At 48.0% G+C, this 13212-nt stretch overlaps 2 protein-coding genes across 2 annotated transcripts in view; one reads left to right on the plus strand and one right to left on the minus strand.

The window, feature by feature from the left end:
• Nucleotides 1-1896: 1896 nt before the first annotated feature.
• The window catches only part of LOC111605601 (interference hedgehog), a 37114-nt gene continuing 25798 nt past the window's right edge, over nucleotides 1897-13212 (minus strand). The window contains exons 4-9 of the mRNA XM_023324213.2: nucleotides 10085-11319; nucleotides 9225-9420; nucleotides 5105-5815; nucleotides 4863-5042; nucleotides 4597-4793; nucleotides 1897-2595 (exon numbers count right to left, since the gene is read on the minus strand). Of these exons, the coding sequence (XP_023179981.2) occupies nucleotides 1933-2595; nucleotides 4597-4793; nucleotides 4863-5042; nucleotides 5105-5815; nucleotides 9225-9420; nucleotides 10085-11290 (3153 nt within the window). The 5' untranslated portion in view covers nucleotides 11291-11319 and the 3' untranslated portion in view covers nucleotides 1897-1932. The remainder of the gene's footprint in view (nucleotides 2596-4596; nucleotides 4794-4862; nucleotides 5043-5104; nucleotides 5816-9224; nucleotides 9421-10084; nucleotides 11320-13212) is intronic.
• On the plus strand, nucleotides 6097-8737 carry LOC111605602 (regulatory protein zeste; the record flags this gene model as incomplete). Its single annotated transcript, XM_023324214.2, is given in 4 exon segments — nucleotides 6097-7134; nucleotides 7189-7727; nucleotides 7800-8140; nucleotides 8201-8737. Coding segments are annotated over 4 exon segments (1827 nt in total), but the record flags the coding sequence as incomplete, so codon positions are not given.

The following is a 13212-nucleotide window of genomic DNA, read 5'->3' on the forward strand; positions in this document are numbered from 1 at the left end:
GTGAGTGGCATACCCTCTCATGACTTTGATATACTCTTCTATCAGAAGGGGAAGAGCTGGGAGCTCAATTTGCATATGTTTCACAGAGCGAAGAGTGAATAAAAAAATATTGTGGAATATGTGGAACTTCAAATAAGAATCGAGCATTTCAGCTGAGCGCTCGAAGCAAAGTTGAGTGGGGTGCCAAGCGCACGAATTTGACATATGGAAAAGGATTTGCTCTAGATCGCTCGTCAATTTGGCTATTTTCCCGCCAGTTCTGGCATTTGACAAACATAGAAAGCGGCGACAGTTGTGAAATTGCGGCTGGCGGGAATTGCAGCTTAATTGAAATGGCTATTTTGAAATGGCTATATTGAAATGGCTACTTTGAAATGGCTATATTGAAATGGCTATATTGAAAGGCTATATTGAATGGTTATATAGAAATGGGTATATTGAATGGCTATATTGAAATGGCTATTTTGAAATGGCTATTTTGAAATGGGTATATTGAAATGGGTATATTGAAATGGGTATATTGAATGACTATATTGAAATGGCTATTTTGAAATGGCTATATTGAAATGGCTATATTGAAATGGCTATTTTGAAATGGGTATATTGAATGGTTATATTGAAATGGGTATATTGAATGGCTATATTGAAATGGCTTTGTTGAACCGGCCAAAGCTTAGTTTAGCGCCGAATTTCTCCATTCTTAGGCATTCTCCATTCATAGGCAGTCTTAGTAATATGCAGTAAATGACTGGCAAACAAAGGCTGAGAGATTATGAAGTGACTCAGCATCAATGCAGAAGTGCCTCAAGTTACTTTAGCCAACAAGACAAAGGCAGCAAAAGGAAATTGAATTTCGCTCTAGTGGAGCCTGCGCAAAGAGCTCAGCAAGCGGCGGGACTAGATTTGCTGCTGCTGCAGACTCAGCTGTAAACCCTTTTGAGTTAACTTTAAAGATTCTCGCTTCATCGAACTTTATCGATGTTAAGTTGAGCTAGCTACCAGAGGGAGGTAAAGAAATCAGTTCGGAACACTCAGCTGATTTCGATGCTTTCTACGGGTCTCTCTTCTATAAAATATTTGTTTTTTTTTTTGCTGTTTTTATTAGCAATCTGTCTTAAACTAGACAATAAACAAATTATTTAACTATATATATTATATATTCAAATGGGTTGGACACCAATAAGATAAATCCATATATTTACCTTCCATAAAATATTATAGCAAATCGATTACGAAAAGGCCTGCCTTTTAGCCTGTTTCACTAGTTGCGCTGACTTGACCTGAAGAGTCAACCTGAACTGAACTGGCCAACTGGCAACGCTGCTTGCACGGTTACAGCCAATATCGCCCCAAGGATTCCACTTCGAAAGTTTGCTTTGAGCTGCGAATGAAGTTGATTATGAAAATAAAACAATTTATATGGACCGATTTCTGTTGTATTCTGGTTTTATTGTGTTTACCGAATAGTTTAGGAGATTTTTGTGTGTGCGGAAATTAGTAGCACGTTAACCTAATAAATATATATATATATATATATATATATAGACATAGATATATATTATATATATATGAAAAAAATCAAATTCTTACAGATCTATTTAATATTATGGTTAAGCCTAAGCAGCGAGTTAAAGTTAATAGTTGAACGACTTACAAAACTAAGAGCTCAGCTGGGCTCTACGACTCCTGCTCATCGAAGGGGCTCGACTACTCACTAATGTCGTTAAGAATAAATGTGTGCGAATTAAATAAATAAATAACACCAGATATAAGGAGATTTAGGCATATATATAAGCATATGTATGTATAAACTAATTAAGACTAACAACTTAAAGCGACAATTTAAATAAATTAGCAAAAAAAAAAGGAAGTTTTTATTCGATTTTTGATAGATGTGCGAGGGGCGATTGGGAGTTGGGCGAGGGCTTAGGTCTAGACCTCAATACTGTTGAGACTGCCCGACGAGATGTTGTCCGTGTGACTGCCCAGACGCGTTCGCTTGATCAAAGCCCGCGCTGGCATTGGCGAACGTTGGACGCGCGGACTGCCAGGCACATGGGGTATGCCAACGTTGTGGGGGTGGTGGTGCGCATGGTGGTGCAGCAGATGAGGCGGCACGTTGTTGTTGTTGTTGTTGTTACTATTGTTGTTATTGTTGTTGTTGTTGCTGCTGCTGTTGTTGTTGTTGTTATGATGATTATTGAGATTTGTGTGGCTGTTGTGTGGTTGGCTGCCAGAGGCGCGTCGCTGCCGACGCAGCGAGGCTAGGCGCGTGGGCGTGGCCTGGCCATCATCGAGGCCATAGCTGGGATGTTGTTGCTGTTGTTGTTGCAGGCTGCGTACGCTGCGATCCAGCGTGCGTCGCTGTTGGTCCAACATGGGCGAGGCGCCGCTTGCAACCATCTGCTGCTGCTGCTGCTGCTGATGTTGTTGCTGTTGTTGGTAGTAGGTGGCGTGCGGCGGCACGGGTGGCGGCGCCTGAAACTCGTGGCGCTTGTGTGGAAAGGTGGGCGTGCCGGGCGCATGATAGGGCTGCGCATGATGCAGGCCCGGTTGATGCAGAGCAGCGGCCGCAGCTGCAACCATTGCATTCCCCTAAATAGAGAAAGAGAGAGAGAGACAGAGAGATATTAGTGAGACTCAATAAGCTAGACGAAGCTGCTTGAGTTGCATGCAACAAATGGTGGCTGGTGGCTTGGCAACAAAATTTCAAAAACGTTTCTCAATTCCCAAATTTCTTCGCTTATTTTGTTGGTATTTACGTTTAGTTGTTGTTGTTGTTGCGCTTTGGAAGCGACTGTTTTCTTGGGCAGCGGCGGCAGCGGCTTGCTAGGCGCCTCCGTAGAAACTGGCATCGGTTGCAGCTGCGACTGCAACTGCGACTGGGACTGGGACTGTGACTGGCTGAGACCCTCGCATGCTTCCAGAGTTTCGCAAGAGGAAGAGGCGCACGCCTGAGCCTTTTCGCTAGCAGCAATATCCTCATCAGCATCCGCATCCGCATTCTCATTCGCATCCATTTCGGCATCGACATCCGCATCGGCATAAATATCCGCGCCAGCAACAGGCTCGACGTGCCTCGCCGGCTGCTCCGGTGCAGCGGCGCAGGCGTTGCCATTGGCGGGCGGCAGGAAGCGCAGCTCCATTACATTGCGATTCTGGAACAGGGGACGCTCAGTTTGGCAAATGGCGAACGAGACGAGGGCAGAGAGAGAGCGACAAGCAAGAGGAAGAAAAAGAGAGAGACAGCGCTCACGAGATAGACAGAGAGAGAGAGAGAGAGAAGACCAAATGAACCAGAGGAGCACGAGGAAAGGAAGAAGCAATGGACTAGCAAAATATAATAGAGAAGCAGTGGAAGAAGGGAAGGAAGCGAGAAAGGGGAAGAAAGAGAAAAAGAAGTTGAATATCTAGAAAGCGAATGAGAAAAGCGAGAGCGAGATGGAGACACCAGAAAGGGCAACAGAGAAATAGAGAGAGATAGACGAGGCATATAAATGAAAATAATGATAAAGAAGTAAAAATACTGAAGAAGAAAAATAAAACATAGACGTGGCTAAAAAGTCAATGAAGAAGCCGAAGAAAGGGACGCAAGGACATTAACAAAAATTTAAGATAGCTAAGGATGGATAGTTAAAGATTGATAAATATAATCGAAGTCTAGCTCTAGTCGTCCATGACGCGAATATCGAAGTCTAACTCCATTTGCATGCCTCTAATGATATTCGATATTTCTAATTTTAATTGTATTCATATACAAATTGTGATTGAGCTCAGTTTGCTTAAGCTGACTCCATGTAAACGCCATGTTAATGCCATGTAAATGTCATGTTAATGCCATGTTAATGCCATTCTAATGTTAGGTTCTCAGCTAATGGCAGTAATTGTGCTTTAATCCGCTTAAGCAGATAATAATTCGCGTTTGTTTATCAGAAATACTCATGACAATGGCTGAGGCAGCGCCGACTATAGAACAGCTGGGCGGCTTTAAGATGAAGAGCATATTTAAATTAATTTTAAAGCTATTGGACAGATATGTATAAGATAAGAAATATAAATCTATAATATATAAATCTATAATATTTCGAATTTTGTGGAACATTCTCTACCTCAATCAGAGATTGTTCAAAATAGTGACAAAGTGAAGTAAGAATTCTATGAACTTCAACTTGTTTTCACACTTGTCAAATGGATAATACTTTTCTATATGATAAGCCCTAGGAGATATGAGAGAAGCTTCATAGTTCAAGGAAAAAGGCGGAATCAAGTATTGAATAACTTAAGAGGGGCTCGGAGACACTAAAAAGCAAAAACAGAGACAGATATAGAGTGAAATAGAAGGAGAGAGAGAGAGAGAGAGAGGGAGACAGAGAGACTTGCCAGCAGCAGTGTAGGCGAGGCAAAGGCGAGGCGAGAAACGTTTTAAAATTTTGACCAAGCAACCAGCGAAAAGGTTTTTTGTATTTCTCTAAACATTTTTGACTTGATTTTGTTTTGATTGCAAGATATAAAAGCCATAATTGGAAAGTGGATCAGAGGTATCCGGAATCTGTGAGAGCGAGACAGATAGAGAGAGCAATAGATACGAGTGCTCACCTTATCGGCTGCGGGATCCTGAGCGAGCGGATTCGAAGTGATGTTCATGCGCGGAATGACACCATTCAGACGTCGCATGTCGCCCGGCTTGTGGCTATGGTTGTGGTTGTGGTTGTGGTTGTGATGTGGTGCCACGCCCAGCACGGCAGATGTAACGAAATCCGCTTGAATGTGATCCAATTGCGGCTTGTTCTCGTCTGAAATGGAGAGAGCGGGAGAGAGGAATGAGGACAGAGTTAAGCCAGCAGCAAAGGGAAGGAACTTACCCTCAGGCTGGGGATTGTTGCGACGACGCAAGCACAGACAGGCCACGGCAATGGCAATGACCAATAGAAGGCCGCCACCAGCGGCGCCAGCTATGACTGGATAGATGGAGTTCTGTTGATCTTCCGACGATTTACCATTTGAAGCAGGCACAAGGGCGGGCGGCGTTTGGCTCGAAGACTCTGCGGAAGAATAAAGGATGCACTGCAGCTGCAGATACCCAAGGTACTAGTACTCTACTCACTTGTCGTGCGTCCCTGTTTGATGTCGCTGAAGTCGGAGGCGGCGTGCGCATTGAATGTTTGCAGCTTGAACTCGTAGGCGGTGCCCGGTTCCAGTTGGTCGATCTTGAACCGTCTTGCATGGCCGCCATCGACAGTCGCCTTGAGGTACTCGGAGGCAGAGGCAGCCGGACGATAGTAGGCGTAATAGCCATCAATGTTATGCAGCTGGGCGGCTGTCGTCGATGCGAGTGTCCAGTGGAGCAGGACGGCCGATTCCGAATAGGATTCAATTTCGCGAAGTTCTGGCACGGGCAGATTCGATTTGGCAGCGCCGCGCCGCAAGAAGAACTTGGCTGAGGTGTTGCCCTCCTTGTTGTCATTGTTCGAGTAGACGGCTATAATGCGGAAGCGATAATAGCGATCCGGACGCAAGAGAGTTACGGACGACGTGAAATTCCTGATGTCCTGTTCATGATGATCCCGTTGACGATCCCGATCCCGATCTCGATCTCGATCCCGCTCCCGCTGCTGCTGTCTGCCATATGGTATATTCTCATTAGCTGTCTGCCAATTCTCGCGAGGGATCTTCCGAGCGTTGTCGCCGAGCATTCGATATTGGACTTTGAAGAACTGTATGGCAAGACCATCGTTTTTGGGCACATTCCAGCGTAGCATGACGGCATCGTCGGCCAGTCGCGTGACATTAGGTCGCGATGGCGGCACCATATTCGCTGTAATACCAAGTTTTTCATTTTCAAATCAAATTTTTCTCAATTTTTAAGTTTTTATAATTCAAGTGTTGGTTAATGGTGTTAACGCAAACAGTGCTCGCAATGTTAACGCGAAAGTGAGTCAACAGTGCGCAAGCCGGAGCGCTGAACCACTGTTAGCGGCATGAGTAGTATTGTATTGTAGCATTGAGTAGTATCGCTGTACAGCATTGAGTAGTATTGTTATAGCTGCGTACGCGTTTTGAGCGGAATTTTTTGTGCTTGATGGTGGCTCTGCATGCCACAAATATATACATATATATATATAAATAAAAAAAACCTCAGCAAAGCGCGCGCATTTACATTAAATGCTAAAGTTAATTAAATCAAAAGCAATTTGTGGGGCAAACGTGTACAGCGGTTAAGCATAGCAATATTTCCATAGACATTTGTAGTGCAATATAAAGTGGCAGTTCTCCTTAGTGGCAAGCGGACGGACAGCAGACATCAGACAACGACAACAGACAAAAAGACTCACACCGACGCTCACACACGCGCGCACTCGCTCTCGCTGTGCATGTGTGTGTGTGCGTGTGTGTATTAGCAAAACGAGTGCAATTGATTTTCGTATATTACTCGCTACTCGGCAACACTTTTTGGCACTCGCACTCGAACTTGGACTCGGCATCAGACTCCGATTCCGACTCCGACTCGGACTCGTTTTGGACTTGTTTTTCGTTCACTCGCTCACGCGCTTGCTGCGCTTGCTTACCAATTCGGAACTCGCGAACTGTCACTCAAGTGATTCGTGTGGTTCATAAACAAACTCAATTCTGAAAAACTCAAAACAAAAGGAGAAAAACGAGTGGAGGAAGAAAAAAATAACATAAACAAACCATAAAAAAAGAAGATATTTGCGAGTGAGCAAGGATGTCGGCAACCGGAGATGCTGGTGCCGGTGCCGCCAATGCCAGCAACAATGTCACCGTCGTCCAGGCGACGGTCAACGTCAGCGGCGATGGCAGCCCCACCAACAACAACAACAACATCAACAACAATACAAATGGCAATAGCAACTCAAACAATAATGGCTCAACGGCAGGCAGCTCAAAGGGCCAACTGCCGCTAACGCCACGCTTCACCGCCGAAGAGAAGGAGGTGCTCTACACACTGTTCCATTTGCACGAGGAGGTGATAGACATCAAGCATAGAAAGAAGCAACGCAACAAGTACTCCGTGCGCGACACCTGGGACAAGATTGTGCGTGACTTCAACTCACATCCACATGTGAACGCCATGCGCAACATTAAGCAGATACAAAAGTTCTGGCTCAATTCGCGGTAAGTGCAACTGGGCCCAAATTGCTCTTCAACTAATCTCGTGCATCCTTGCAGCCTGCGCAAACAGTATCCTTATAGGGATGGCAGCGGGTCTGGCGGCAGCTCGGCTATGGGCAAAGTGGGCTCCGTCTCTGCAAATGCTCAGCAGCAGCAACAACAACAGCAGCAGCAACAGCAGCAGCAGCATCACGATAACGTCAAGGTAGAGCCGGAATATCAAATCAGTCCGGATGCCTCCGAGCACAACCCGCAGGGCGATACCTTCGACGAAATAGAAATGGATGGCAACGATGTTAGCGAAATGGAGGACGATCCGCTCGATGCACAGCAACAGCAGCAACAGCAACAGCAGCAGCAGCAGCAGGCGGCGCAGGCCCAGGTGGAGCAGCAGCAATCAGCTGTCGCTGAGATGCAGAAGCTGCAGGTGAGCGCCGCAGTTGCTGCTGCAAATGCGAGCATGTTGAACACGCATCGCATCAACGTTGACTCAATAAGTGCCGAAAAGCTAACGCTGACCGATCTGCTGCACTTTAAGCCGGCGCGACCCCGCGAAGAGATAATACTTCAAATCAAGCATCCCGCAGATGCGACAGGTGAGCTGAGTGAAACGCCAGTCGCAATTGTTCCCATTTAACTCTTTCGCTGCCTTTCCCTCTGTCTGATAGCCACACAGATACACACGATACCCACGCAGCCGCAGCAGCATACGATGGCCACCATCACAGCCGGCGGCTACAACCAGCAGATCATCAGCGAGATAAAGCCGCAGCAGATAACGCTCGCCCAGTATCAGGCGCAGCAGCAACAGCAAGCGCACGCACAAGCCCAGGCTCAAGCTCAGGCGCAAGCTCAGGCCCAAGCGCAAGCCCAGGCACAAGCGCAGGCGCAGGCGCAGGCACAGCAGTTGGCGCAGCAGCAGCTAGCGGCACAGCAGCAACAGTTGGCGGTGGCGGCGGCAGCGGCGCACCATCAACAGCAACAGCAGCAGGCAGCAGCAGCTGTGGTTGTCCAGCAGCAGCAGCAACAACAGCAGCAGCAGCAGCAGCAACAACAGCAGCAGCAACAGCAGCAGCAGGTGGCTGCAGCAGCAGCTGCTGTTAAGATGCAACTAACCGGCGGCACGCCCACCTTCACATTCAGCGCCCTGCCCAACGTAACGGCGGCCACCTCGGTGCCCGTGACTGTGCCGGTGTCAGCAACTGCAGCGTCCGTAGCAAATGTTAGCGCAAGCGGCGTGGCAGCGGCAGCAGCAGTCACGCAGCAGCAGCAGCAGTTGCAGCAGCAACAGCAACAACAGCAGCAGCAGCAACAACAGTTGCAGCAACAGTCAGGCGACAGCTACGAGGAGCGCATCAATTACTTCAAAGTGAAGGAGGCAGAGCTGCGCTGCAAGGAGCAGCAACTGGCCACCGAGGCGAAGAAGATCGAGGTGAACAAGGCGCAGGATGAGCTCAAGTACATGCGCGAGGTGCATCGACTGCGCGTCGAGGAGCTCAAAATGAAGATACGCATACTGGAAAAGGAGGAGGAGCAGCTGCGCAAGTGCAGCAGCACATGAGATCTGGAGGACATTAGCGATGCAGAGGCAGAACCGGAGACAGAGGCCGAGGCAGAGGCAGAGGCAGAGGCAGAGGCCGAGGATGTTGAATTCGATGAGCCGCAGCAGCAGCAGCAGCACCAGCAATATATGGAATTAGATATGCAATTGCTGCTCTAAACGGAAGCTGCAGCTAGATATATATAGTTTTATCTTTATCTATAGTTATCTTACTGATTTTTTTTCCTCAATTGACTTCTTTTTTTTTGAATGTGAAGAGAAATATTGTTTTATGGGTGGGCGGGACGGCGAGCTGTGTTCGGCTGGCCGTATTTTACGATTAAAGATTACCGACTAACATTTAAAGCGATAAACGATTAACGATTAACGATTAGCGTTAGCCGTTCAATAGTTACCGATTGATTGCTCGATCAATCGATCAGCCAGCAGTCAATCGCTCTTAGACCTAAGCCAACTCTCAAATTGTAATTGTATCTCGCATATGAAATACAGTGAAACCAAGCATGAAAAGAACAAAACTTACAAAACTTACCAATTCTCATGTATTTGCGCTTCTTGTTGCGTGAGCCTCCGCCCGGGGAGGAGGCTGAGGAGGACGAGGAGGCGGACGAGTAGGAGCCGCCACCATTTGCCAAATCGTGGGCCGATCGCATGGGCACCTCGCCAAGCGGCAGATCATCGCCGCTAATCTGCATCGGATTCACGCGCAAAACGCTGCCCTCGCTCGTCTGCAAGTGGAGCAAAAGGAAAAGGGATGAGCTTAAGGAATATCAATCATCAGTCATAGCAACCACGGGGCATATTGTTGCAACCACATCTATTCCTGCTCTAAGCAGTTTATCTCTGTCTTATAGCCTCTGGCTGATCTGATCTAGCATCTCATCAATCTCATTGTTTGCTTGATCGATAACTATTGTTATCGCTACTCGACTGTTTCAACATAACTCGAGCGCTTTAGGAGCTACAGACACCTATTGTGGTATTTAGGGTTGACCATGTTAGACCATGTTGCGTAAGCTCTATTTATCTGATATAGACTTTTATATGAAGGCATGATTCGGGTTCTAGAGATGCTAGATATACCAATTAGCTTTCTAATCTATATTTTCCATATTATTGCACTTTATTTATAGCTTCTGGGGTAAGGATTTGTTTGACCTTTCCATCGAGCAGTCTGCTGCAGATATTTTGCAGCTGTAGCCAAGTTTGGTAGTTTTTCCAAATATCGATAAATATCGATTCCTGTATTCGAGGCTAAAAATACCAAATTCGGTATACGATTTCTGCTTTCATGAATGGAGAGTGCTTAAGTTGCACTTGGACTCCATATTCATCCCCTCACTCTACAAATGAAGTTATCGATTGTAGCTTGGCTTAGAGCCGACGACTTACCTCGCCTATTTGATTGCGCGCAAAGCATTGTACGATGCCCGCATGACGCTTCTGAACATGATGGATGAGCAGGCTTCCGTGCTCGACGAGGGTTTCGTTGTCGTCGCTGGCATCCTTTCCGTTGATCAGCCAATAGATGTCTGGCTGGGGATGCCCGGAGGCCGCGCACTCCAGCTTTAGGGGATCGCCCTCGTTAGTTAGAGTATTGTCGGGGCCGTGCAAGATGCGCGGTCGTTCGAGCACACTCAGCTTGATCATGTGCACGAGCACGGGAGCAATGCCATTGTCGAGGCGGCACACGTAGGAGCCCTGGTCCTCGGGCCGGATGTCCGTGATCTGCAGCCCGTAGGCAAGCACACGACTGCGATTGTGGTAGATGTTGGGCACGTTGGGACTGCTCCAGACAGCGCCAGGCCGGGGCGATCCCACGCCCGGGCATTCCAGGACAACGGTCTCGCCTGGCCGAGCGGCTACCTGTGTCGCCGGCTGCTGGAGCAGAAAATAGGGCGGGGTCCGATCCGTGTAGTCGACACGCAAATCGATCACCTGTGGCAGGCGCAGCTCGACGCCTGTAATGGCATTCGTTGCCGCACAGGTGTAGTTGCCCGCATCCTTGGCACTGACCGAGTTGAGCACCAGCGCGCCGGCGGCACCTGGCAGCAGCTCCGTCTGCGGCAGCTTCTCGCCATTCCGATAGAAGCTCCAAATGGCCGGCGGACTGGAGTTGACCGAGCCGCAGCGCAGCAGCACACAGTTCTTGGGCGCCACGCTCCAGCGCACGGCATGCCGGCTCACGCTCGGATTGTCTATGGAGATGGAGACAAGCGTGAGCCGGGCGGGCGTCGAGGCGATTGCTCCGGGTCCATACCAAGCGACGCACTGGTAGTCGCCCAGCGTTTGGGCGTTCACATAGATGCGCAGCTTCCAGGTGCGGTCCTCGTTGCTGCTGGTCACGTTGTAGCCGGCAGCTGGCCGCAGGTAGCTATACGGCTCGTTGCTGCTTGGCCGGAAGCGCCACTCCAAGCGATCCGGCTGCAGGTTCAGCTCACACTCAAACACCACTTCGTCGCCCTTGGGCGCGATCGCTGACTCCGGCGCTCTTTCGATATAGACGCCGAGCATGTGGCTCGAGTTGTTGTTGCTGCTGCAGCTGCAACACGCTACGAGGCAACTGAGCAGCAGCAGCGCAATCATCGATCGACACATCTCTGCTCCAGAGAGAGCGAGCGGCAAATCTGAAAGGAAAGACGTTTGGTAATGGCTTTAAGTATATATATATATATATAAAAGGATTTACTATTAATTGTATAGGAAGCGTGGCAGTCGATCGCAACTGACTGCAGCTACCTTACGACTTGCCACGTCTCCTCTCTCTGCAGAGAGGACCTCTGCCTCTAGGACTGAGTGGTCTTACAGTGTAGACCAAGTTCAACTCTCTCTACCTCTATATAGTAAGTGTCATGCCTTGTGTAAATTTATCATGTGAGACTGGGCTAAATGCGACTGGAAATACTCTTATTCCCATATACTCTCTCCTCTCAGCACAAAAGTCATCTTTATCTTCACTATATGTAAGGATGATCCATATGTGCTTAATCTTTTCAATGCATTTACAAAGAACTTTATGATTTATTCTAATGTGAATGGATGCATTTGTATAATTTGATAGGAATTGCAATTCTATAGATTGCTCCTGTCTTTCATACTAAATATCGAAAAGGCTCTTCAAATACCAAGTTCCTGCTTGCACTTTAACTAACTTAAGAACACTTTCCCATTTTGTCATTTCCGTGCCATTTCTAGCAGCTTTCAAAATGAGGTCTGCTCTGGGTAGCGCCTTTAGATGAGATCAGTGCAGTTGCAGGTGCAGTTACCCGCTGCCCTGATCTAATGTGATACCATACAATCCATAAATATTATAAAATTAACAAACTATAATATTATGCATAAACAGAAAGATTTTTTGAGCATTTATTTGTGTTAAAAACATTGTCCCCCAGGAAATCCTTTTGGGAATTTCCCTAATTGAGCTGCCGAAAGCAGCGCAAAAGTTGGATTTTTTAAAATTTTGTTTTGTTGGCAAAAGTAGGCGTTAAATTGTGTGTGGAATGTGATGTCTTGAACGCAACTGTACCCAGAAGTGAACGAACATAAGGCAGGGCAGGGGCAGGGACAGGGGCAGAGATTGCTGTCCTGTGGTAAGCGAATGGGGCGTGACAACGGAAGCACAGTCGCTCGCAATATGCCATTTAAACTGGAGCCGAGGCCAGACGGTTGCCTGGCTGGCAGCATGTTGCATGCCGCATGTGGCCAGTCCTTGTGGCATCAGGGCATCAGCTTCTTAATGGCGTGTCATTATTATGAGCAGGCTGCAGGTGCTGTGTGGCTGTTGCTGTTGCGGCAAGTGGCCTGCGGAACGGGTTCGTGCAGCATTTGCCCTGCGACAGTTTGCGCCTCTCGATTCGAAAAAAAACTCAAAAGCAAAAGGCAAAAAACAGAAAACAGAAAACAGAAAACAAAAATGGTACACAAAAGCGCGCGCGGAATTCCAAGAAAACGGCCGCCCGGTCTGCCCAGTTCCTCACCTGTCCCGCCCTCGTCAATGCCTCCAGCTTCCTCTCTCTCCCTCTCTCTCGCAGTCTGTTTGACGCACATAAATCGCTGTGCGGCTCCCATTTGAAAGTCATTATGGGGCAGGCAGGCAGGCAGGCGCGTGCAGCTGCCACAGCCAATGCAGCTGACTGCGCTGCCAACTGCGACTGCGACGGCGGCTGCTAACCACTTGTTAACGCAAGGAGCTGACCGCAAACCGGACTGCCTACACGGACGAGCGCCCAGCCCAGGTGGAGCTGGCTCGATCCTCGCGAACGCTGATTTAAAACCATCTGACAACAAAAGTAAAGCGCGAAATTGACGCAGCTTATGCTGTGGCAGTGGCTGTGGCTGCCTCTGCTGCCGCTGCTGCTTCTTGCTGCTTGCTGCTTGCTGCTTGTTGCGTGTGTTGAAAATTAATGCGCATTCCAAGCAACAACAGCAACAACTAGTCAAAGCCAGAACAAGAACTGAGGAAATGAATGGCGCGTTGCAAGAATGTTGCACACACACACACACGCACAGTTTGCCTCGCC

This window comes from Drosophila hydei, unplaced genomic scaffold (genome assembly GCF_003285905.1).
Source record: "Drosophila hydei strain 15085-1641.00,03,60 unplaced genomic scaffold, DhydRS2 tig00000333-arrow-arrow-pilon, whole genome shotgun sequence".
Classification (NCBI taxonomy): domain Eukaryota; kingdom Metazoa; phylum Arthropoda; class Insecta; order Diptera; family Drosophilidae; genus Drosophila; species Drosophila hydei.